General features: G+C 52.2%; 1 protein-coding gene across 1 annotated transcript in view; it reads right to left on the bottom strand.

The window, feature by feature from the left end:
* The window catches only part of LOC138487551 (zinc finger protein 585A-like), a 154,170-nt gene that overhangs the window by 39,308 nt on the left and 88,256 nt on the right, over nucleotides 1-26,606 (bottom strand). Inside the window, exon 4 of the mRNA XM_069614033.1 lies at nucleotides 18,906-18,921. Within this exon, the coding sequence (XP_069470134.1) occupies nucleotides 18,906-18,921 (16 nt within the window). The remainder of the gene's footprint in view (nucleotides 1-18,905; nucleotides 18,922-26,606) is intronic.

Raw genomic sequence — 26,606 nt, 5'->3', positions numbered from 1 at the left:
GCACACATGTTTGGATGAATGTGTATTTAAGTAGACATGTCCGTGATGTCACGCATGTATGTTGTTTTCGGCTGCATGTATGAGCACTGTGTACATGTGCATGTGTGTGTATTTGACAAGGGTGCAACAGTGATGCAACATGGATGCATGTGACTGCGGTATGTGGAAGCCTGATTGGCAGATGTGACATGGATGCCCGTCTGAACACTGCGACACTTGGCAGAGGTGTACACATGCATGCAAGTGTGGTGGTGTGTGTACATGTGTGGTGCACTTCCTGTGTTGCATGTGATGTCTGGGTCACCTTTGGCTGCTCATGCTGTTGTATGTGTATGGATGGTGGTGGCAGTTGCGATATGGCTGTGGTATGGCTCATGTGTGCGAGTTGCAATGACGTGTGTTGGGGATTGTGATGACATGTCTGAGGTTTGCCAATGCCACTCATGTGCAACTGTCATGTGTGTATGTGTCCATTGTACAGTGCCCTGATGCCTGTGTTTTGTTTCTCCCTGTCTGCAGCGTCAACTGATGAAGAGGGCGGAGAAGGTGCTGTGGAGCACAGCGGCGGGGATCCCACCGCCAGCCGGAGACGCAAGGCCCAGCTCCCCTCCCGTGTTGTCATCTCGTCGGGGAGTGAGGAGTCCGGTGCCGCGTCCCAGGCCGCAGCTGCCGGGGGGAGGTCCAAGAGGCGGAGGTTGGAGTTGGACTCCTCGGCAGCAGAAGGGGCAGCTGGGACCCCACAGGGCCCAACAGGGGAAGATGGCACGGAGTCATCCAGGTTGGTGGGGCGTCTGGTGGAGGAGGAGGCCGTGCAAGCACCAGAGACGGGGTCTGGAGGTGGGGATCCCACTGGTGCTAGTGGTGCAGTCCAGGACCAGGGACAGGAGGCAGCACAGGCCGCCGCGGAGGTGCCTGTGTGCAATCCTGTCCCCGATCCTGTCCCTGCATCATCTTGCAACAGCAGGGATGCCTACGTCCAGACCCGTTTTCAGGCAGGGGATGAGCTGACGTCAACTGGCCTTCCTCTGCCTGCGGACGTGGCTATACAGGTCCGGGTTGAGCCTGTCCTGGCTGGTGTGGCGTTGCGTCAACGGGCCATGCGAGGTGACCTGCAGTCTTTTCATGGAGAGACTGCACGTCATCTCGAATGGCTCGTTGACCACGTCAGCCTGCTGGGACAGGTCACCCAGACCGGATTCCTCCGTCTGATGGGGCTTGTTCCGACCCCCTACTCAACTGGACCCCCTACGCGCCAGTCGTCCTCTGTGCCATCTTCCCACCCATCAGTCACCTGGGTGCCCTGTGGAGCTGCCTCTGACAGTGCGGCCAGGCTGGTGGAGGAGGCATCCCTGCCACAGTCGGGAGTCGGACGTCCAGCAGGGGTGGCCACATCAACAACTGCACCCCAGCCGGCGGAGGATGTGCAGGCAGCAGGAGGCAGTGCACGGGCAGAGGCAGAGCAGCAGCAGCAACATGGTGGGAGCCATGAAGGCTCGGGGCCTTCGACATCGGAGGGGCAGGCATCGGCCGGAGGGCAAGAGGACCCAGGACAGAGTGTCTTCCGTGTGGCAGCGGTTGGGCCACGCCATAGGTGCGGAGCGGCGGCGGGCGGAAGAGGCGCGTCTCACAATGGTCAGGGTGGAGAACTCCATGCGGAGGGCCCTGGGGCGGGCCGAGTGCCTCGAGGCAATCCGCAGGGGGTTGGAGGAGGACACGGCGTCGTCCCTGCGGACCCTCGGGGCCATGGAACTGGACCGCCTCCGGGACATCGAACAGGAGTTCGATGATGCCCTGGCCCGGAACACCACGGAGTGAGCCACTGGACTTGCCCGCCGCCTTTGTATATAGTTCTTTAGTTTTAGGTTTCCTTTGTTTTTTCTTATGATTTGGAGTCAACGGACACTGCTCCACTTTTTGTATATAGTTGCTTTTTAGTTAGGTTTTTTTTTAGGTTTCCTTTGTTCAGTTGGGCTCATGGACCCTTTCGAGTTTTTTACATAGTTCTTGATTTGATAGATAATTTTTTTACATTTGACTTTGGAGGACATTTTTTTGGATTATGATTTGCAGTTCTTTATTTTTATGCGGACATGCAGCTTGATTTTTTTTACTTCCCATTGTAGTTTGTTTCATTTCTTTAGCATTCTTTCTTTTTTTCAATACAATTTTGTTTTCATGCTTCACTGTGTGGTATCATCTCATTGGTTTCATGCATGTCATGTTGGGTGTTTTCCCATTCAATTGCAAACATTGTGTGTGACGGACATGGGTTCATTAGCTTCATGAACATTGGGGGTGTGACATGTAATTTCCATTTCCATGTGGGTGAATGGGTTACTTGGTAGGGCTTTTTGGCTGTGGACGCTGACCATAACGCACATGATTGGGGATTGTGAGGACCTGGTCGAGGGTGCCCCTGGTGGCTGGGGGGTGGTGGGAGACATGAGTGGGGGCCTGGTGGAGGGTGCCCCTGGTGGCTGGGTGGTGGGGGTGGTGGGAGACATGAGTGGGGGCCTGGTGGGGGCTGCCCCTGCACTGCTGGGTGGTGGGGGTGGTGGGGGCCTGGTGGGGGCTGCCCCTGCACTGCTGGGTGGTGGGGGTGGTGGGAGACATGAGTGGGGGCCTGGTGGAGGGTGCCCCTGGTGGCTGGGTGGTGGGGGTGGTGGGAGACATGAGTGGGGGCCTGGTGGGGGCTGCCCCTGCACTGCTGGGTGGTGGGGGTGGTAGGAGACATGAGTGGGGGCCTGGTGGGGGCTGCCCCTGCACTGCTGGGTGGTGGGGTGGTGGGAGACATGAGTGGGGGCCTGGTGGAGGGTGTCCCTGGTGGCTGGGTGGTGGGGGTGGTGGGAGACATGAGTGGGGGCCTGGTGGAGGGTGCCCCTGGTGGCTGGGGGGTGGGGGTGGTGGGAGACATGAGTGGGGGCCTGGTGGAGGGTGCCCCTGGATGGTGGGGGGTGGGGGTGGTGGGAGACATGAGTGGGGGCCTGGTGGAGGGTGCCCCTGGATGGTGCGGGGTGGGGGTGGTGGGAGACATGAGTGGGGGCCTGGTGGAGGGTGCCCCTGCACTTGCGGGGGGGATTGGTGGGAGACATGAGTGGGGGCCTGGTGGAGGCTGCCCCTGCACTGCTGGGGGGTGGGGGTGGTGGGAGACATGAGTGGGGGCCTGGTGGTGCTGCCCCTGCACTGCTGGGGGGTGGGGGTGGTGGGAGACATGAGTGGGGGCCTGGTGGAGGGTGCCCCTGGTGGCTGGGGGGTGGGGGTGGTGGGAGACATGAGTGGGGGCCTGGTGAAGGGTGCCCCTGGTGGCTGGGGGTTGGGGGTGGTGGAAGACATGAGTGGGGGTCTGGTGGAGTGTGCCCCTGGTGGCTGGGGGGTGGGGGTGGTGGGAGACATGAGTGGGGGCCTGGTGGAGGGTGCCCCTGCACAGCTGGGGGGTGGGGGTGGTGGGAGACATGAGTGGGGGCCTGGTGGGGGCTGCCCCTGCACTGCTGGGGGGTGGGGGTGGTGGAAGACATGAGTGGGGGCCTGGTGGAGGCTGCCCCTGCACTGCTGGGAGGTGGGGGTGGTGGGAGACATGAGTGGGGGCCTGGTGGAGGGTGCCCCTGGTGGCTGGGTGGTGGGGGTGGTGGGAGACATGAGTGGGGGCCTGGTGGGGGCTGCCCCTGCACTGCTGGGTGGTGGGGGTGGTGGGAGACATGAGTGGGGGCCTGGTGGAGGGTGCCCCTGGATGGTGGGGGGTGGGGGTGGTGGGAGACATGAGTGGGGGCCTGGTGGAGGCTGCCCCTGGATGCTGGGGGGTTGGGGTGCAGGGGGACATGAGTGGGGGCCTGGTGGAGGCTGCCCCTGCACTGCTGGGGGTGGGGGTGGTGGGAGACATGAGTGGGGGCCTGGTGGAGGGTGCCCCTGGTGGCTGGGTGGTGGGGGTGGTGGGAGACATGAGTGGGGGCCTGGTGGGGGCTGCCCCTGCACTGCTGGGTGGTGGGAGACATGAGTGGGGGCCTGGTGGGGGCTGCCCCTGCACTGCTGGGTGGTGGGGGTGGTGGGAGACATGAGTGGGGGCCTGGTGGGGGCTGCCCCTGCACTGCTGGGGGGTGGGGGTGGTGGGAGACATGAGTGGGGGCCTGGTGGAGGCTGCCCCTGCACTGCTGGGGGGTGGGGGTGGTGGGAGACATGAGTGGGGGCCTGGTGGAGGGTGCCCCTGGATGGTGGGGGTGGTGGGAGACATGAGTGGGGGCCTGGTGGAGGGTGCCCCTGCACTGCTGGGGGGTGGGGGTGGTGGGAGACATGAGTGGGGGCCTGGTGGAGGGTGCCCCTGCAATGCTGGGGGGTGGGGGTGGTGGGAGACATGAGTGGGGGCCTGGTGGAGGGTGCCCCTGGTGGCTGGGTGGTGGGGGTGGTGGGAGACATGAGTGGGGGCCTGGTGGGGGCTGCCCCTGCACTGCTGGGTGGTGGGGGTGGTGGGAGACATGAGTGGGGGTCTGGTGGGGGCTGCCCCTGCACTGCTGGGTGGTGGGGGTGGTGGGAGACATGAGTGGGGGCCTGGTGGTGCTGCCCCTGCACTGCTGGGGGGTGGGGGTGGTGGGATACATGAGTGGGGGCCTGGTGGTGCTGCCCCTGCACTGCTGGGGGTGGGGGTGGTGGGAGACATGAGTGGGGGCCTGGTGGGGGCTGCCCCTGCACTGCTGGGGGGTGTGGGTGGTGGGAGACATGAGTGCGGGCCTGGTGGAGGCTGCCCCTGCACTGCTGGGGGTGGGGGTGGTGGGAGACATGAGTGGGGGCCTGGTGGAGGGTGCCCCTGGATGGTGGGGGGTGGGGGTGGTGGGAGACATGAGTGGGGGCCTGGTGGAGGGTGCCCCTGCACTGCTGGGGGGTGGGGGTGGTGGGAGACATGAGTGGGGGCCTGGTGGAGGCTGCCCCTGCACTGCCGGGGGGTGGGGGTGGTGGGAGACATGAGTGGGGGCCTGGTGGAGGCTGCCCCTGGATGGTGGGGGGTGGGGGTGGTGGGAGACATGAGTGGGGGCCTGGTGGAGGCTGCCCCTGGATGGTGGGGGGTGGGGGTGGTGGGAGACATGAGTGGGGGCCTGGTGGTGCTGCCCCTGCACTGCTGGGGGGTGGGGGTGGTGGGTGACATGAGTGGGGGCCTGGTGGAGGGTGCCCCTGGTGGCTGGGGGGTGGGGGTGGTGGGAGACATGAGTGGGGGCCTGGTGGAGGGTGCCCCTGCACTGCTGGGTGGTGGGGGTGGTGCGAGACATGAGTGGGGGCATGGTGGAGGGTGCCCCTGGATGGTGGGGGGTGGGGGTGGTGGGAGACATGAGTGGGGGCCTGGTGGAGGCTGCCCCTGGATGCTGGGGGGTGGGGGTGCAGGGGGACATGAGTGGGGGCCTGGTGGAGGCTGCCCCTGCACTGCTGGGGGTGGGGGTGGTGATAGACATGAGAGGGGGCCTGGTGGAGGGTGCCCCTGGTGGCTGGGTGGTGGGGGTGGTGGGAGACATGAGTGGGGGCCTGGTGGGGGCTGCCCCTGCACTGCTGGGTGGTGGGGGTGGTGGGAGACATGAGTGGGGGCCTGGTGGGGGCTGCCCCTGCACTGCTGGGTGGTGGGGGTGGTGGGAGACATGAGTGGGGGCCTGGTGGTGCTGCCGCTGCACTGCTGGGGGGTGGGGGTGGTGGGAGACATGAGTGGGGGCCTGGTGGTGCTGCCCCTGCACTGCTGGCGGGTGGGGGTGGTGGGAGACATGAGTGGGGGCCTGGTGGAGGGTTCTCTGGTGGCTGGGGGGTGGGGGTGGTGGTAGACATGAGTGGGGGCCTGGTGGAGGGTGCCCCTGGTGGCTGGGGGTGGGGCTGGTGGGAGACATGAGTGGGGGCCTGGTGGAGGGTGCCCCTGGATGGTGGGGGGTGGGGGTGGTGGGAGACATGAGTGGGGGCCTGGTGGAGGCTGCCCCTGCACTGCTGGGGGGTGGGGGTGGTGGGAGACATGAGTGGGGGCCTGGTGGGGGCTGCCCCTGCACTGCTGGGGGGTGGGGGTGGTGGGAGACATGAGTGGGGGCCTGGTGGAGGCTGCCCCTGCACTGCTGGAGGGTGGGGGTGGTGGGAGACATGCATTGTTGATCAGTAGTGCAAGGTGACATGTGGTTGGCTGCGGGGCATGCCCATGGTGGATGGGCTGCCTGCGGGACATGAGCAGGGTTGCAGGGTAGTCCCCCGTGGTGTGGGCTGCCTGCAGGGGCCGTGGAGGTTGTCGAGCGTACACCTGGGAGGACCCACATGGCCAATTCACGCGTAGTACTCCCCAGAACCCCTGGAATTCACATACCCTGCTGGAATCGCATGTGGAACTTCCCGCGCACCCATGGAATACACGTACCCTGCTCGCACTGGGCCAATCGCGTGTGGAACTTCCCGCGCACCCCTGAAATACACGTACCCTGCTGAAATCGCGTGTGGAACTTCCCGCGCACCCCTGAGATACACGTACCCATCTGAAATCGCGTGTGTAACTTCCCGCGCACCCCCGAAATACACGTACCCTGCTGATATCGCGTGTGGAACTTCCCGCGCACCCATGGAATACACGTACCCTGCTCGCACTGGGCCAATCGCGTGTGGAACTTCCCGCGCACCCCTGGAATACACGTACCCTGCTGAAATCGCGTGTGGAACTTCCCGCGCACCCCTGAAATACACGTACCCTGCTCGCACTGGGCCAATCACATGTGGAACTTCCCGCGCACCCCTGGAATACACGTACCCTGCTGAAATCGCGTGTGGAACTTCCCACGCACCCCTGAAATACACGTACCCTGCTCGCACTGGGCCAATCGCGTGTGGAACTTCCCGCGCACCCCTGTAATACACGTACCCTGATGAAATCACGTGTGGAACTTCCCGCGCACCCCTGAAATACACGTACCCTGCTCGCACTGGGCCAATCGCGTGTGGAACTTCCCGCGCACCCCTGTAATACACGTACCCTGATGAAATCACGTGTGGAACTTCCCGCGCACCCCTGAAATACACATACCCTGCTCGCACTGGGCCAATCGCGTGTGGAACTTCCCGCGCACCCCTGTAATACACGTACCCTGATGAAATCACGTGTGGAACTTCCCGCGCACCCCTGAAATACACGTTCCCTGCTCGCACTGGGCAAATCGCGTGTGGAACTTCCCGCGCACCCCTGAAATTCACGTTCCCCGCTTGGCGTTTGCTGTTTGCCAGCCCGGTGAACTGGTCCAGGGTTAGCGCAGCCCTTTGCGATGATTTAGCGATTTTGATGGCTTTTCCTTGCGCGAGGGCGTTCTTGGGGGCGTTACTGGCGCTGCTGCAGGGTCGCTGCGATTCTCTGCGCCACGGCTGGTTTGGGAGCCTAAAATCCATGAATATGCTGTGCGCGGAAATCGGTTTTAGCGCACATTCCTGGCGCACACAATCGCACGCGGACACTCTGCGCCAGCCGCTTGCGACACTTTTCGGCGAAATTCTATGAATTACCCTCTTAATGTTTCCATCCTCTGGGCAGATAGCAGAGGATTAACAGGTACAAGAGTTATTCAGCAGTTCATTATACCTTGAAGCCAAAGATAAAGTTGATTTTGTATGTTGACTGCATAATCTTTGCTTCCTTCCTTGCTGCAGATATCCTGAGGGTCCAGAGGTCTGGAAGGAGTCTGTTGTTTGTTGTTTTTTTCCACATCCCCTTTCCCCCCCCCGAGGTGTGGAATATTTAGCTGTGGAAATTATTGGTTGAGTGTTTCACCTTAGAAGGTCTGTCGGGTTTCAGAAGCTTCCGCAGATCATCAGACAAGAGTCAGTCTGACACCCTTCAGGGGAGACAAGCACCTTGCACAAAAATAAAAGTGTGCAGTGCACACTTATTCGTGAGCCTGGCACCAAAGGCGCCAGGACTGGGTCCAACTGGGCCCTCTTTGTTATGGGGTCTGTGGTTCCTGGCCAGTGGCCATGACAATTACAAGCTCATAGGCGCTATGCAATTTATCAAGCAACTCATGTTGATTCTGGCATACAACATATATATGCTAAAATATGAATGTATACATAGGTTGTTTTCCTTTTTGCCACCAATATGGGCAATCTTTATGTAATTATAGCTCCCAGTAAGTGTATCCATCACCTTGCAGAGCTATAGATCTATGTCAAAACGTCTTGAGGGGGGCATGTCATGATTTATGAATAATGGTACGGACAAATGAGCTAAAACAGTTAAAGCCACAGATCAGTGTGTGGTGAATACAAAGTACATGGTTGCACATAAGGCACGAGTTAGAGGCAACAGACACATGTAGGCACTTGCGGTAGGAAAATATAATGCCTTGAAAATACACGTGGGTTTGGCACCATCATAGTAAGAAGCTATGGATGTTCATTACGCAGAAAGCACACATTCACACACAATGCAAGCGTGGCGTTCAAAAGATAGGAACAGACACTAGCTGTAAACTCACAAACACTTGCCGTTTAGAGTCAGCTAAAGGCAAACAGTTTCCCCTTTCCAACAGAAGAAAGCCATCCACAAGTGGCAGCTTCCTGTTTTAGATGAGTTCGTAGCAGAGTCATGAGATGCTTCTGTGCTGATAAGCAGCCATGGACAGGAAGCATGATACCAGAATACACATATGCGGTTAAAGTGTCCAATAGCAATTGTCGCGCTTAACCTCTTCAAAAATGCCTTCAATATAATGGCATTTTAAAGTAGGCTAGGAGAAACCACTACGCTTTGCTTGTTCACCAAGCAGAAGCCCATTTATTCTAATGGGAACAAACCAAGGGTCAAGAGCAGCAATTCATGGTCACTTTGCATGCAGAACAGCAAGGCCTGGAAAGCATGAGTTTAAAATGTGCAGGTTGAACGCTTTGCATGTATGAGACTGATGGCGTGTTTTATTATGGGGGTCATTACTAGTATGCAGGTAGCCATGGTGATATTAGCGCCATGGCTACCCCCATACCGCATACCGGGTCCGGGTTCCCTGAATGGGGAAATACCGGGCCATTCTAACCTTGGAGGACCCGGTATTTCCCCATTCAGGGAACTCATCCCCATTCTCATTCGAGCCCCCATAGGGCTCAATGGGAATGGGGAGGGAGCTAAAAACGGGCCCGTTAACAACGGGCCCGTTGTTAGCTCCATGGTCCTTTAGCGGCTCCCACTAAGGGCGCCTGGTTAAACCAGCCGCCCTTAGCGGGACCCGCTAAAGGACCACGTAATGCGGCGGTAAGGGGTTAACGGCATCAGCACCCTTACCGGCACCGTTAACCCCTTACCGCCAACCTCAGAATGAGGCCCTATGTCACTCCACTCCTGATCATACTGTATGGGAGGACAGGTCTTTAGGACCCCCTCACCCACATTGCCCACCCACGTGAGGCTCATGACTTGTCAGCAGCCCCCCATGCACATTGGGCCCGGGAGGCAGGGTGGCTGCGGATCGACACGTGAGGCTGCACAGCCCATAGAACAACATAGCATAGACACCATCTTGTAACACGCAAAAGACTCCATTTTGAGTGTACTGAACTCAGGCCTCAGCAGAGTACAAAAGCTGCAGCTCGGCCCCCACTTGACCGCGCAAAGAGAGAGTCCTGCACTCCCCCCCCCCCAAGCCTCCACCCCATGGCAGATCCACTGAAAGCCCGTTCTCACGGGCAACCAGACGCGAACAAGTAACAGAACAAACACTGTATCATTTACCTTCCGCAGTACATCATTGCCCTAGAAGTAACCGGACTCATAGCCGGGGTTTGGAAAATAACAAAAGCTATCGCTACCAAGCATATACCGACCCTGCGCCTAACCTCTGTACTGGTGATATATGGTGTCCATGACCTCCAGCCCAGTCCCCCAAATAAAATGCTAAGCCATGAATGGAAAACTTTCAAGGTTCACAGTCTTATCCACGCTGCTAGGATGTGTGTTAAAACATATAGTGCCAGTTACTCGGATTGAAGCAAGATGACCCCAGCCCACCCCAAAACACACTGTGCTCTAATGCCGAATGTATGATCACTCGAAAATCCATTTTGGGTCAACAAATGTTTGCTGCTATTGTAAAAAGGGTAATTGAAAAGCAATATATAAAATGTTTGTGTGTGATGGGATAAAACTTGATTGTATTGTATATAGGCCATCTAGGGTAGTGAGCCTGTTTGTCTATAATCAAAATGTTATATTAACACATTACTTACTTGGTTCCAAGTGCATAACCCAACCTGACGCTACTTCATGTTTTGTTATATATTCACCTCTCTCATGAATTATAAGTATAAAGCTGACTAATGATATGCAATGTACAAGCCAATGAAAAGCCTTCACGGGTGTGAACCTAGCAATGTAAGCATATGTAAACGGCAGAAAATGTGTAATCTTCCTTATGCTCCCAGCTTTAATATCTGTCCCCTCTAATAGTATATTGTGCAGCCCAGTGAATAGAGAATCGCACAAAGCTACAAGGCCATCTCCCCCTCCTCCCGCCAAGGCCCTACAAGACTCGCTGTTTTTTTTTACAAGCACAGCCTCACCTCCCCACATTCCTGCTGGACCCGCTTCAAGTATTTACCGCCCCCATGCCAGAGGCCGCCACGCAACCACTGTGTATCGCCATGGCCAGGCCAAGTGAATTACGAGCTACCTGGTCCTAAATCCCACCGCCTTTGAGGTGCCAGCTGGGTGCCCCCACTGACCCAATGGTATTCCAGTTCGCCCCAAATTCAACAGACCTCAAAGACAGTTATCCGTCCCTGTGCAAACATCCCCCAGAGCCATCATTTACTACATCCAACAAGTTAAAATAATGAAGGCAGCATGACCCGTGCCCCCAGATAAGACACCGGGACCTATGAGATCGGACCCTTTTGTAAATGACACCTTTATGGTGATGTATGAAGAAGGCCTCTATTAAATACTGCTCCCCTGTGTTCCCTCCCAGGTGTCTGATTGATGTATTAGAAGTTTTACATAACAACCTGGTATGCATGAGTGTGATGAATGTGTATGAGTGGCCGCAAGGGCATGTTTTTTAGAACCAGTGTGGTGAATCTCTGCTGACAACAAGTGCCCTGGAACTCCACCCCGACAAGGCCAGCTGACCCAAGCACTCCGCGATGCCACCACGTGGATCCCCGCCAATCATGGAGCACTGAGCACCTATACAACATAGTAGCTAGACTTCGCCATCCAATCCCCAACGACTATGTGGCCCTGTATCTTAGATCATGCATGACGTGTATTTGTAATATAGTGGACTGTCTTTGCTATTGTCAGACAGAGCGCTCTCAGAGTTTGCAGAGTCCTTTGCATGCCCTATATTGATTTAGATAAAAAAACCTTTTAACTTCACCCGCACCTGGTAGTGGTCTCATTCCCTCCTGGGGTGTGTCCTTTATTGCCTCTCATAAGGGGGGTATTGCCCAGTTGGGGGACGCTTACTTTCAGTGGTGACCCCTTGGACGTGATTCGTTTTTACTGTCCCCTTTAGGCACGAGACGTCCCCGGCCACAGTGGAGACGCACAGCTCGCCCGCTCGACAGAGCGGCTCGTCTACGGCAACTGGTACGCTTAGACGTGCGCATGCATTAGGGCGAAAGGGTACAGGTCCCGCTCCAAAAAATCCTTAGTACCGCTCACCAGGGGCGGCCATTAAGTGTGAGGCAGCGCCGCTTGGACGGACCAAGTCTGGAGAGTCTCGGATCAAGACGGGCACCTGAGTATTAAGTGCAAGTGACAATAAAAGGAAGGGGATAGAGACCAGAGAGTACAAGGTCAAATAAGGTGTAGAGGGGATCTTTCTTAAGAGTAGAACGATTGATATTTTTTGTACTTTCCTCTTTTCTCTGCATATGGCCATTAGGATAATGAGGTGAAAAAGAAAAAAGGAAGACGGGAACCTAGCTCTGAAAGGGGGTAGAAGGTGGCACCGCATAGTGCTATCTTGACTAGTACTGGGAATAAGTGAAACAGTGGAAAATAGAAATAAAAGGTGTCTGAGAAGTTAGAGACACGGTGTACAAATTAGAAAACGCTTTTCTCTTTCTCTTTATTCTGGGTGAATTAATAATAGAGAATACACTATAAGTTCCAAGGATCAAAGGGGAGAGTGGGGTGAGGGACAAAGGGTGTTCAAAAAAAGAAAGAAAAAAAAAAAGAAAGAAGGGAGGGACTTTGTTATATGTTGTACGTTAAATGTTTGTTGGATGTTCATTATAAATTGTATATGTTATGCATTCGTAAGTGAACATTTTGTACTGCAAAGTGATAATGATAAAATATATGGTACCAGATATTTTGGTGAGACGGTCATTGTAAGTGTGACCCGGGAAGGTTAAGAGCAGAGATATTGTGTAAAAGTATTGTGGGGTCTAATAACTGCTAGCACTAGCACACACGTGAGCCACAGCGATAGATTTACGTAACCCAGGAAGGTGAACAGCAAAAGAATAAGAGCGGGGCAGTAACACCCCAAGCCCATATTTGCAAAAACTTACCAGGCTATGCAGAACGCATAACCAAGTACCATGACCAGTGGGTCACGGAATTGAAGGGAGAGGGGCTACCCCAGGTGTAGCCCCAAAGAGGGTCGTTTGATAAAAGCGTCTTGGACATGGTAGCCACATGTATATTTATAAAATATAAAGGAAAACAATTCAATAATAGAAGTGAGATACTCAATCTGTGGAGGCTGTTTGAAGAAGTGCCCCCACTCAAAAGGCAAGACATAACACCAGAGCAGCCCGCCACTGCCACCACTCCCCTGGCAACAAATGAGAGTGAAGGAGACGGTGGAAGGAAAGAAGGGTCAATAGAGGTAACACGGTTGTACCCCCTCCTAAATAAGCCAGTGGCAGCCGAAGAGTATAGCGATCCCGTATATGTGTCCACACCTACCCCCGCAGCTGCCTCACGACCCACTACACCGCCACCATATGAGTGCCCCAGAAGAAACGGACAGGTGAGTACTCCCACAATAGCTATCTAGAATACGAAACATATGTGAACAAGGTGGGACAAGCATGTCAAGAGCAAAGCAAACACCACAGACACAGGCACATGACAGGTCCTCTGAGGAAGGGTGGAAAAAGGGGGAAATACTATTCCAAATACAGGAAGCGCCAACTAGAATAAAAGAGTTGGAACCATATGATCTTGGCGAAAACACAGGGAAGGTAAGAATGGCCACAGGGGGAATGGAAGAACTGTGGTGTGATATAGCGGACGATGAGCAGGAAGCCGGAAGAATGGGGGTAGCAGCAGGGGGGAGGTCGGAAAGGTTGGATGAGACGCCTCTGGGGAGGGCCATGGAAGAGGAATGGACAGGAAGGCTAAGGAACTGGATGGGAAGAATGGCCACGCTGGGGAGAAAAAGGTCGAAGGTGAGTACTGGAAAAGGAATCAAAAATAAACTACAGCTTCCATTGATACATAGAGGAGGTGGGAGGCCAAATTACATACCCTGGGCTCAGATCGATAAGGCAAACTTGTTAAAAGCATTGCCCCCGCTGCCGGTAGGAGCAAGTAAATGGATATATGCATTCGAGAAGCACACAGTGGGGGTGCCATTAGCAGTAGTTGATGTCAAAAGTTTGTTGGTATCGGCAGTGGGTGACCAAGCAGACAGGCTCTGGGCAAAGGCGGGCTTCCCAGGAATAACATTGGATTGTGACCGCCATGATGGCGCTTCTTTTAATACAGTGCGTGCAAGGATCTGGGATGCATTGAGGGAGACCTTCCCAGACACTCCCGATTTACAGTCAGTAATGCAATGTACTATGAATGATGGGGAGGATGCTATGGATTTTATTTTACGGTTACAGGAGATGTGGAGAGCGGAAACGGGTACAGCCTGGGATCAATCAACATCTCTGTTTTACTTTATAATAAAGAGAGGGCTCCCAAAAGAACTTCAGAAAGCATTCGACAAAATAGCAGGCATTGAAGCTAAAGGGTGGCCCGAAATTCAGAGTATAATAATACACCACTGCAAGAGAATCAAAGAAAGAGAAAAGGAGATGGTACAGAGAAGGTTGGCAGATGAGGCAAAGTTAATACAGACAAAACTGGTGAAGGTCGCCGCAGCTGTAGCAGCACTCCCCACAGATAAAGATGCAGAGGAGGAGAGAGATCAGTAGTGATACAAGGAAGGATGGCAGCAAATTGGGCTGGCAATGGGCAGTCACAGTGGAACAGACTGGAGCAGTACGGACGACCGCAGTGGCAGGCGTGGAACAACCGGGGAGGAAGAGGTGGGTACCGAGGCTGCAGAGGGGGTGGCCCAGTGAATGGGGGAAATGGCGGGTATGGCGGACAAGGACCTAGAGGAGGACAAGGAAACTGTTGGAACTGTGGGAGATGGGGCACTTCTCACAGGAATGTAGGAGCAGGCCAAACAACAATTACCAAGATGACCAGCATTATGGTCACCCGCACCCAGGAAGCCCTTACGGGCTACCAATGGGAGGTGGGAAAGGACAGCAGGAACAGAGGTGCCCAGAACAACATAGGGAGCAACCACATAGTGCCCAACAGCACCCACAAGGCCGCGAGCACATACCATACACACAGAACAACCCCTTCGCCACAACAGCAAATGGTGCACCTGCGCCATTTGGGGGAGTGGCGGTAGTATCAGGAAATGTTTTTAGTCAAGGGGGGACCACGAGGCATTCGGCATAGGACAGCCCGCAGAGAACACTTGTGTGTCCAGTACTATCGACGACCCTCGATGCAGGAGAGGAACCATTGATAGGGGCAGAGATATGGAACAAACAATTCTTTTTTATGGTGGATTCGGGAGCCGAAAAATCCTGCCTACGTGAGGGCAGGTTTCCGTTATCTAATCGTAAATTGGAGACGCAGGGGTTTTCTGGGGCGGTGGTCGAAGTTCCTTACACAGAAGACTTAGATGTAACGGTGTGGGGTAAAACAGTAAGAGCACCCCTATTGTACTATGAACAATCCCTGATTAACTTATTGGGAAGGGATCTCCTCAGTAAGCTTAATATGACCATATCCTTCACAAAGAGAGGAACAGTTTGCTCAACACCAGGAATTTGCCCCATGCGAGTAATGCTGGTAGTGCACACGTGAGCAACAGCGCCAGAAGTGTGCGGCATACCAGTGGACCCTGATATGTTCATCCAGTGGCTAAAAACATTGGCACGGGTGGTCCCAGAATTGAAGCGCCTAGAATGGAGGGTGCCTGCAGAGTTTGTTTTCCGCCCCATATCACGCCCAGAGATAGTGCCTGGAACAGTGATGTCATTAGATGTACACGCAGTTCAGGTCGCTGCCCAAAGAATAGCAGTAATTGCAATGGACATACACGGCTGCAAGTGGCGCACAGTGTTGTGCATCAATGCTGACATTGCACTGCAAGACTTATCAGATGAGGACCTCTTCACAGACTCCGATAGTGATGGTGAAATAATAATGGAGATAGCAATCCCCTGTGATATAATGATACAGACAAGACAAGTGCCAGTGCAGCTAATGGCAGTGGTGGGAGCACCACTGTCATTCTTTGATGATGACATGCAATTAGTGCCGGGTGACCTGTGAACTACAGGCCCCCATGATGTGGGACTATTGCATGGGGTAACACCTGTTAGGATAAAACGTAAACCAGGAGCCATACTGCCCAGAGTAAAGCAGTGCCCCCTGTCCCGGGAAGCAGAAGAAGGGATAAAAGAAACAATTAGCGCATTACTGGCACAGGAAGTAATAGTGCCCTCAAACTCACCAAGCAATACCTGTATCTACTCTATTAAAAAAGCGAAGGGAGGGGCTTGGAGGATGATCCAAGATCTACGCCCACTCAATGACGTCATACAAAAAGAGTTCCCCTTGCTCCCCAATCCAGCATCCATCCTATGCAGCATCCCGAAAGATGCGTCTCACTTCAAAGTGGTGGATTTGAAGAACGCATTCTTCTCAGTACCACTTGCAGAAGAATGCAGATATTTAACAGCATTCACAGTGGGAGGAAAAAGGTATGAGCATTGCAGACTACCCCAAGATACTGCGAACGTCCAAGCATATTCAACAGAATACTACACGAAGATCTAGGAAATGTGACAACAGACAGCACCATTATTCAGTACGTGGATGATTTATTGATCTGTGGAAAAAATGAGGAAGAGTGCAGGAAAGATACTATCACTCTATTGACATTGTTGGCCCGCAAAGGTTACAAAGTGGACAAAGGAAAGTTACAATATTGTCAACGAGAAGTGTTGTACCTGGGACAGCTAATTTCAAGAGACGGTAAGAGAATGATACCGGACAGGGTAGCTGCCATCACAGCACTAAACAGACCAAAAACAGTGTAGGAAATGCAACCATTTCTCGGAATGTGTAACTACTGCCAAGCATGGATACTGGATTATGCAGCATACACTAGAAAATTATTGCAGGGACTCAAGGAAGCTCAAAGAGAAAACACAGAAATACAATGGTCAGCAGAATTGGATGATGCTTTCACATCACTCAAAGAACTAATTTCAAGCGCCCCAGTACTCGCGAACCCAGACTACGAGCGCAGGTTTTTCCTGTTCTCACATTGCAAGGGGTCCCTCATGACAGCAGTACTGACACAAAAGACATTGCTGGGACACAAGCCCCTGGCCTACTACAGTGGCACATTGGATGCAGTAATGCAAGGACACTTCGCTTGCAAGCAATCTCTCGCAGCCGCAGCGTTCGCTATTGAGAAAAGTGCAACAATAGCGATGGGATGTTCTGTGACACTGTTCGTAGAGCACTCACTATTCGCAATCCTGGAAGGATCAAAAAGCACACTCACTACACAGAGAGCCACAGCATACGAAATAATTCTGTCAAGCGCAAACATACAAATAGTAAGATTCAAAACAGTGAAACCTGCAAGATTCATCACAGAGCCATGTTCAGTGGAAGACATGCAAGCGCACGATTGTGCAACATACAGAGGTGAGGAGGGAGAAACCACCATAGTAAGTGAAAACGCATTGAATGAGGGAGAGGTATTCTTCATAGATGGGTCATCATCAATAAATTCTGAGACAGGAGAAAAACACATGGGAATAGCTGTTGTAAGGATGGAAGAAGATGAGTACGAAGTGTGAATACAACAGCGCCTACCCGCCCATTACTCAGCACAAGCTGCAGAATAATAGCACTCATTGAAGCATTGCATGCATCAAAGGGGTGTGCGGTTACAATTTACATAGATTCCGCTTACATGACTACTACAGTGCACTGGGGATTGGCAAGATGGGGACAGAGAGGGTTCCAGAGGGCAGATGGGTCACCTGTACAGCACGCAGACCTCCTAAAAGAACTGATAGAGGCATTAAAAGACCCCACTATGGTAGCGAAGTGAAGTGCCAGGCCCATGCAAACAATACAGATGTCATCTCTTTGGGAAACGCGGCAGCGGACGCTACTGCCAAAGAAGTTTCATATTTAACAAAAGAGAGGACAGGTGAGTACCTGATACAGAAACATGTAGATGAGGACCTCCCAGATAGCTATAATGCCATGCCGTGTCACAAATATTACAGATACAAGACGGGGTATCGATAGAGGAAAAGGAACTGTGGGAAAAATGGGGGCGTAGCCAATCAGCAACAGACCTTCTATGGCGCCAGCTCATCACAAGTAAATTGGTGATGCCAATCAAACTATTAGGAATAGCGTTTCAACAACTACACTTTCCAGCACACAATGCGAAACAACATATCGCTGCAGAGATCCAGGAGAATTGGTTTGTCCCAGGATTACAGGAACAACTGCAAAAATGGAAATGGAATGTACAAAATGCCAAATATATAATTCAGGAATGACACTAAGGACATAACGAGGAACAATACCGAAACCAACAGGCCCCTTCAGAGAGATGCATATCGATTATGCAGACATGGGAGAGAGATGCAATGGGTCCTGTTACATGATAGTAGTTGTTTGTCCATTTTCAAGGTGGGTGGAAGCAGGGCCATGTGCACATCCGGATGCCAAATGTGCCGCAAAGTTCTTGGTGAGGGAAGTATTCCCGCGCTGGGGAATTTGTGACGTAATTCGCTCGGATAATGGCACACATTTTGTCAACGATCTCTTCAAGGAAGTAACATCAATATTGGGAATAAAACACAAATGATGCTCTATTTATCATCCACAAAGTAATGGCATAGTTGAGAAGATCAACGGCCTCCTGAAAGGTAGGTTGTCGAAGCTATGTTTTTCACTCAAGAAAAACTGGGTGCACTGTTTGCCCTTGGCCTTGTTCGAGCTGAGGAATCAGCCCAGCAAGGACCACCACCTGTCACCACATGAAATTGTAACAGGAAGGCGCATGCACACGGCACATTCCCCACTCGACAGACATTCAGACGCCCATAGAAGCGCCACTGTGCTAGGAGATGAGTTCAATGAGTACATGACAAAACTCACAAAAGCGGCCCGTATGATAGCAAAACAACTTGCACCACCATTTACAAATGAAAGGGAAAGTGAAGAAATAACGCTCCCTGAAGAAATGCCAACAGGCCAGCTAATGCCAGGGGAGATGGTGTATGTAAGGAGTTTTGTGCATATGTGGAATGCCCCAAGATTTCATGGCCCATATGAAGTAGTATATTGCACGCCAATGGCAGTGAAAGTGAAGGGCCTGAGATATTGGATACATTTAACAGACGTGCGAAAGGCCTATGATAATGTCAGACAAGGACAGGATGAAGAAGCCCAAGACACAGAAGCGGTGTCACAATAAATGAAGCACACACACACACAAGTAGATGCATTTCATCGTTAGATAGTGGTAAACGTTATAACGAAAGGACTGAAGTAAAATGACTATGTTACATGTAAAATGTATATAATTTTCAAAGTGTGACATGAAGCTCTCTCTCCCTCTCTCCCTCACCCTTTTCTCTCTCTCACTAATGAAAAAAAAAAAGAAAAAGTATAAATATTTTGAGGATACTTAATGCACTTTTATGTTTTAATGTATAGGTGAAACCATGGCAGCGAACAGGCAGCCTGCACCGAATAATGTTAGGGTAGATAGAAATGGCAACGAGAATTTTGACTTGTGTAGATATTTGTATGAGTGTGGCCAGTTTGTGTGTGCAATCATATTTTTTACAATGATGTTTGGACTTGTTTTTTATTGGGCTATTACATTCATCTCTATCGAGACACTTACTGGGTCTGCGGTAAACAGGCATAATTGCACCTCCCACAATCCTGGAGGGGCACATGTTCTCTGGCAACGCTGCACTCTGCCCTGAGGGTGATTCCGGACAGTCATATCGAAGGAGGAGAAGGACTGCCAGCCGCCCGTCGCCCGGAAAATCCACAACCAACAGAAGAGTCACCAATGTATGCCCTGTCTGCGGACAACACACAAAGTGTGAAATCAAGAAAGCGGAGATCACCCGCACCTGGTCGTAGTCTCATTCCCTCCTGGGGTGTGTCCTTTATTGCCTCTCATAAGGGGGGTATTGCCCGGTTGGGGGACAGTTACTTTCAATACCATAGAATAGCTTAGACAAACATAACATGAACTCCATGTTTGCTCAAGCTGGTATTTTAAAATGATAAATTGTACTTGATCTTTGTTAGATGTGAATCATGCTTTTAGCTTATGCAATACTGCTCTCTATATATATAACTGTATGTTATGTTATTACTGCTGCTATCATTGCAGGTTTAATGATGATCAAAGCTGGTAGAGAACAGAAGTGATATTAAATATATTGACTTGCTACCTTCAAGTGTCAGCTTCATATTTTTGAGTAATGCTTTATAATAAGGTCTTTCGGAGTCAAAACGAACGACACCTTTTCTGGCTGTATTTTTGTCAACTATGACAAGGGGTGCAAACAATCGGGGAACTGTCAAAGCGCTAGGCCGAACTCCTGAGGCACCCCTTATCATAAACTAAGACTGTTGATTCTGTGCCCACTCCACACAGCCCTACCTGGGGTCGAGGGGAGCAGGCAGGGAATCACGCCCTAAAGGGCAATCTAGTCAGTGGTATGCTCAAATTACCAGGAAAGAGTACTGAGAGCCTACCTGAGCAAGAGCAAGCGAAGGAAGGGTTGTGCTCCTTGTGTGTCACTGCTTATACTGCAGCACAATCTTCAGTACTTAGGAGAGACTGGGGGCACTGCAGAGTCACCTACCATGCTACCAGCAATTCCAAGATGATGCTGCAGCACGATCTTCAGGACGCAGGAGAGACAGGGGGCACTGCAGAGTCACCTACCATGCTACCAGCAGAGACAGGGGGGACACTGCAGAGTCACCTACCATGCTAACAGTAAATCCAAGATTATGCTGCAGCATGATCTTCAGTACTCAGGAGAGGCAGGGGGCACTGCAGAGTCACCTACCATGCTACCAGCAGAGACAGGGGGCACTGCATAGTCACCTACTATGCTAGCAGCAGAGACAGGGGGACACTGCAGAGTCACCTACCATGCTACCAGCAGAGACAGGGGGCACTGCATAGTCACCTACTATGCTAGCAGCAGAGACAGGGGGACACTGCAGAGTCACCTACCATGCTACCAGCAGAGACAGGGGGCACTGCAGAGTCACCTACTATGCTAGCAGCAGAGACAGGGGGACACTGCAGAGTCACCTACCATGCTACCAGCAGAGACAGGGGGCACTGCAGAGTCACCTACTATGCTAGCAGCAGAGACAGGGGGCACTGCAGAGTCACCTACCATGCTAACAGTAATTCCAAGATGATGCTGCAGCACGATCTTCAGGACGCAGGAGAGGCAGGGGGGCACTGCAGAGTCACCTACCAAGCTACCAGTAATTCCAAGATGATGCTGAAGCACGATCTTAAGGATGTAGGAGAGGCAGGGGACACTGCAGAGTCACCCACCATGCTACCAGCAGAGACAGGGGGGCACTGCAGAGTCACCCACCATGCTACCAGCAGAGACAGGGGGGCACTGCAGAGTCACCCACCATGCTACCAGCAGAGACAGGGGGCACTGCAGAGTCACCCACCATGCTACCAGCAGAGACAGGGGGGACACTGCAGAGTCACCTACCATGCTAACAGTAAATCCAAGATTATGCTGCAGCATGATCTTCAGTACTCAGGAGAGGCAGGGGGCACTGCAGAGTCACCTACCATGCTACCAGCAGAGACAGGGGGGCACTGCAGAGTCACCCACCATGCTACCAGCAGAGACAGGGGGACACTGCAGAGTCACCCACCATGCTACTAGCAGAGACAGGGGGCACTGCAGAGTTACCCACCATGCTACCAGCAGAGACAGGGGGGCACTGCAGAGTCACCCACCATGCTACCAGCAGAGACAGGGGGACGCTGCAGAGTCACCCACCATGCTACCAGCAGAGACAGGGGGTACTGCAGAGTCACCCACCATGCTACCAGCAGATGCAGGGGGGACAGTGCAGAGTCACCCCCATGCTACCAGCAGAGACATGGGGGCACTGCAGAGTCACCCACCATGCTACCAGCAGAGACAGGGGGGCACTGCAGAGTCACCCACCATGCTACCAGCAGAGACAGGGGGGCACTGCAGAGTCACCCACCATGCTGCCAGCAGATGCAGGGGGGACAGTGCAGAGTCACCCACCATGCTACCAGTAATTCCAAGATGGTGCTGCACAAGGCTGCAGGTGCCTTTAAAGCCTTGTGGGCCATCATTAATGGCAACAGAGGTCCTCTGGTCTTCACTCAATACCAGGCCTTAACTTAAACACAATAAAGAGAGGAAATAAGGAAAAAAGAGTTCTAACAAGCATGGGAGTATCCTATCAGAAACAGCCTCGGACACAAAGAACTATAGAGGTGGGCTGGGAATGTGCAAAAGGAGACAGAGGGCCTCATTACACGGATAGCACTAAGGGATTACCGGCACCAGTGCCGGTAATCCCTTAGCGCCATACAATGAGGTCACTCAGTGGGTCCCGTCCTTAACGTGTGGTCAGACCACACGTTAAGGAAGGGACCCGCTGAGGGACTTCAGAGCAAATAACGGTACCGCTAGTAGCGGTACCGTTATTTGCTCCTTCCCCATTCCCATTGAGCCCTATGGGGGCTCAAATGGGAATGGGGAAGGGCCATGGTGAATGGGGAATTACTGCCCCGCCAACCTTGGAATGGGGCAGTAATTCCCCCATTCACCATGGCAGAATCGGTAAAATACCGGCAGCAACCATGGCGATATTAGCGCCATGGTTACCGCCATCCGTGTAATGAGGTCCAGAATCCTAGAGGAAACAGATGTGCCTGTTAATGCTTCCTTAAGACAAGGGGAGATTGAGCGGGAAGCACTGGAAGGAGGACTGCTTGAAAAAAAGGCTTAGCAAACACAGTGGAAGATGGGCGAGTCCAGGTCGGGAGCTGTTCAGACCTGGAAACTGATCGCAGAACACCACTCAAGCCCCTGGGGGAACTGGAAGGCCAGAGCCTAAGGCTTTACACCAGCACTTTTTAAAGTTAATGATCTTGGCATTGAAAGTAAGTTACATCCCGTAATGGCATAACTTAGCGGCTTGGAAAGAAGATAGGGAGCATTTTCCTTATCCCCAGATATAACAGCTTATATAAAAGTGATTTTATAGATTAAAATCATGGAAGCCATTAAACATTATGGGGGTCATCACGAGTTCGGCGGTAACCCTTAAATGTGGTGGTAACGCTATTACCGCCGCATTTAAGGGTCCGCATAATCATGGTTTGGCAGCATTTACCCCCAGCTTTGAGCTGGGGTAAATGCACTGTAAATTTGCCAATTTTCAGCACAATTACCATGCGGTAATACCACCGACGGTAATTGCGCCGAATATACCCCATTGGGCCCAATGGAGAATGGGGAATTCCCAAATGGGCCCAATGGGAAATGGGGAATTACTGTTCCGCCAAACCTGTGATCCGGCGTTAATAGCGCCGTGGGGGTTTGGCGATTACCGCCGGGATACTGCTCAACTCGTGATGAGGCCCTACATAGAAGGAGACACGGGCCGAAAAGTGAGACCATCCTGGTCTCACAGCGTCCGCGAAGCCTCTGCTGCTCGCAGCAAGACCAAGCACTGTCCACACACTTCACAGTTACCCAAGCCCATTGTTCTTTTTTGTCCGAGGTGGACACAAAATAGACACTGCGGTAAAATAAATCCCTTTCCTGACCTAATCTTTGCTCTCAATACCCGTGCAGCTGATTTAGACCGCAGTTCATGCTGGGTGCGGCTTTGCCAGCTGGCGTTGTTTGCTTTTTCACTTTCTTGCCTTCCTCATTGCATAATTTACAACATCTTTTACCATGACTACTGGAACATTAATCGTGGCTCGGTGTTCCCCTTGCCGGTTTGATGTGATCCTGCATGCCGCCCAGGAACTGATATGGACCGAGCAAGAAAGGTGTGTCTGTCTCGCTGAATTCATAACATTGATTTCCCATGACTCGTAGTCTGGCAGTCCGGAAAGGGTGCCGGTACGCAGCTACCAGCACCCTTATTTCCATACCGCTAGTCTTGTAATGAGGCCCATTGATTCTCTATGACTTTCCTCACTGCAACATGACCAGTCTCTCTTACTAACACCACTATTGACTTATTTACATTTTTGTATTTCTCACACCCGCAATTGTGTCACTATAACCTCAGCGGTCCAGCGTTCCCTAGACTTGCCTTGCCATGATCCTGCACGCAGACTGAGCCCTACCATGGACCCAGCAAGTGGGGTTTTATCCTGTTGCATTCTGTAGTCACTACTGATGTCTGTAACTAGCGTCACTGTTGAGTTCAGACGTCTTTGCATATCTCACGCCGTTGCAATACCTTTGAAAATAGCCCCTGCTGCCTACTGTTCCCCCTTGACAATCAGCCTAATACAGATCCTGCAACTAGCTGGGTTTTGCCTCGCTGAATATCCTAAGCTTGTTTTTCAATGTCACTCCTCGCGTAATCCTATTATGACTGTAACTAGCGCCTAAATGCCTCGGGGCTTTGTGCGCTGCTATAAATGTAAAAGTAAATCAATACAATAAACATTGAACTATGTTTATGGCTAAAAAGTTGAGATCTTATGGAAAGTAAAGTGGTTACCGCTTCTTCCCATTTTGATTACAATGTAAAGATTTTAAATATTAAGAGATAATATGGGATTGGCTAAAGAATTATAAAGATTTGCAAACAAAATCGTTTGCCAAAGAATATGTGGTCTTGCGGAATATACCGCTTATCGAACAGAAATACACAATTTATTTTCCTAATGCATGACAAAGATTTTTTAATAAAATTAAGATCACATCAATTAGAGACTAGAGAGATTTGTGGTCCAAGGCAAAATATGGAAAAGAATATACGGTTTTGCAGGCGTGTAAAGATGTAAAAGTGTTAGAGATGTGTTAACACAGTGCCTCTTTTCGGCTGCAACGAGACAAATGACTGTAAATTCCTGTGTCAGCCGCCTGGGATAACCAGTCCAGTACAGTGACTCGAAGACTGTGCCTCAGGCGTCTGGGATAAACAGTCCAGTACAGTGACTCGAAGACTGTGCCTCAGGCGTCTGGGATAAACAGTCCAGTACAGTGACTCGAAGACTGTGCCTCAGGCGTCTGGGATAAACAGTCCAGTACAGTGACTCGAAGACTGTGCCTCAGGCGTCTGGGATAAACAGTCCAGTACAGTGACTCGAAGACTGTGCCTCAGGCGTCTGGGATAAACAGTCCAGTACAGTGACTCGAAGACGGTGCCTCAGGCGTCTGGGATAAACAGTCCAGTGCAGTGACTCGAAGACGGTGCCTCAGGGGTCTGGGTCAAAGAGCAAGCAGCCCAGAACAGTGAACATAAAACTATGCCTCGGGAGTCTGGGAATTACAGCCCTGAACAGGGAACATGAAACCATGCCTCGGGAGTCTGGGAACAACAGCACAGAATGTATCGGGTGCTAGGAAGGCATTACCAGACCACCCTGCGGCATGAATGCTTGAATAAGGAACTGTAAACATAGGAAAGAGGTGCCAAAGCCCTCGGGTAAAGCTCGCTGGAGGAAAGAGTGGGTTTCTGTGGATTAATAAGGACACGTGGAAAGGACGGGTGTCACGATAGTAAGACTAAGATCCAAAACCAATACAGTGTCAAGTTGGACCCAGGCTGAAATGCTGAAAAGGGGCCACTACCCTGAGTGCCCAGCTGTGTGTAAATGGGTAAGACCTATGCAGTGTGATGTGAAGTACAGAACAAATGCAGCTTGCTGGCGAGAGCCACCAGGGAAGATGTAGACGTAAGGATAGAAGGGGAGGTGGGATGCAGAGTGGGAAACCTGAAGGTGTCTCACCCTCTAGTCCCCGGAGATCTGTCATCCAGGCGGCCAGGACACAGCCATTGCTTTTGGATACAGTTCCTGGGGTGGACCAGTGCGGGAGGATCAGGGGTCTTGTGGGAGTGGGACACCGGATGGTGAGATGCGGTATCCCCTTCCCTGTAACACCTTTTCAACCATTCTACCAGTTAGGATACCTAGGAACTCAACCCCCCCCCCACTTTCCTGACACAAACACTTTCTCACGGACAGCTCACCGTGAGCGAAATCAGACTAAAAACAAAGCTGTACACCCGTCATGTCCCAATACAATGGTCAGGCAATTACTGATCATTACACACACCTAATTTCCATTACACTTACCCACATGGATAAAAGGCAGAGCACGAAAGCACACTCTGAACAAGGCAAAGCACACGAGGAGACAGCGTTTCAAAGATGGTAGTTTAATATAAGGAGAAAGACGACGAGACCAGAAAGGGTTGCAAGGAGGGAAGTGCCCTTGATCGTTTCAGACCGTTACTTTTGTGAACCTTGGAAAGTAAGAAACCTAAGACCTGGGACTAAAGTTGAAGAAACCTGTATTGTGTGTCAGAGGTACCCAGGGCTCTCCTGCATCGATAATCAAGGCAGGGAGGTGTGTTTGCCGATGTGGTACTTTCCTTGGCTCCTACAACAAAGCAGCGCCTGTAAAGATAGCAGAGCCGGTGAGTCAGTGATACTGATACCAAACCAGCCTGTGTTAAAACCAAGGTTGCAAGAGAACAGTGTGTGAAATGTATGTGACGAGCAACGCAAATATAATTGAAAACCAGAGGAGTGACTGAACTTTGGAGGCCAAGAAAGATACCGTAGACAGAGTGGTCCGGCGCCATGTGGGTACTCATTCAAAGGTCTCTGTTAGGTATCCAACTGGTTGTCAACTATGAAAAGGTCATTTTGAGATCGAAGTGGTCCTGCAACGGGTCAAGCTAAATGCTGTGCATATTCAAAGGTCTTTGCTAGTTTAATGGAAATTGAAATTGGTCCGAGCCCGGCTGCGGGAGACTAATTGTGTGAAAAAAAGGATCTGAGCCCGGCTGAGGGGGATCCAGGGTGAATCACCTGCATTGAGTACTTATAAAAGGAAAGGAACATTGGGCCTCATTACGAGTCACCCAGTATGGAAATAACGGTGGCGGTAAACCCGCCGCCACCGTTGTTTCCATACCGGGTGATCTCGGGTCCTGCAGGCCGAGGTGTCATTCCTGCCAGGTCTGACTTGGCAGGTTTAACACCGCCCGCCTGCAGGCGGACATAGAA

The sequence above is a fragment of the Ambystoma mexicanum genome, chromosome 9 (assembly GCF_040938575.1).
Source record: "Ambystoma mexicanum isolate Mex_15411 chromosome 9, UKY_AmexF1_1, whole genome shotgun sequence".
Taxonomy (NCBI): domain Eukaryota; kingdom Metazoa; phylum Chordata; class Amphibia; order Caudata; family Ambystomatidae; genus Ambystoma; species Ambystoma mexicanum.
This window is presented reverse-complemented; position numbering and strand designations above follow the sequence as displayed.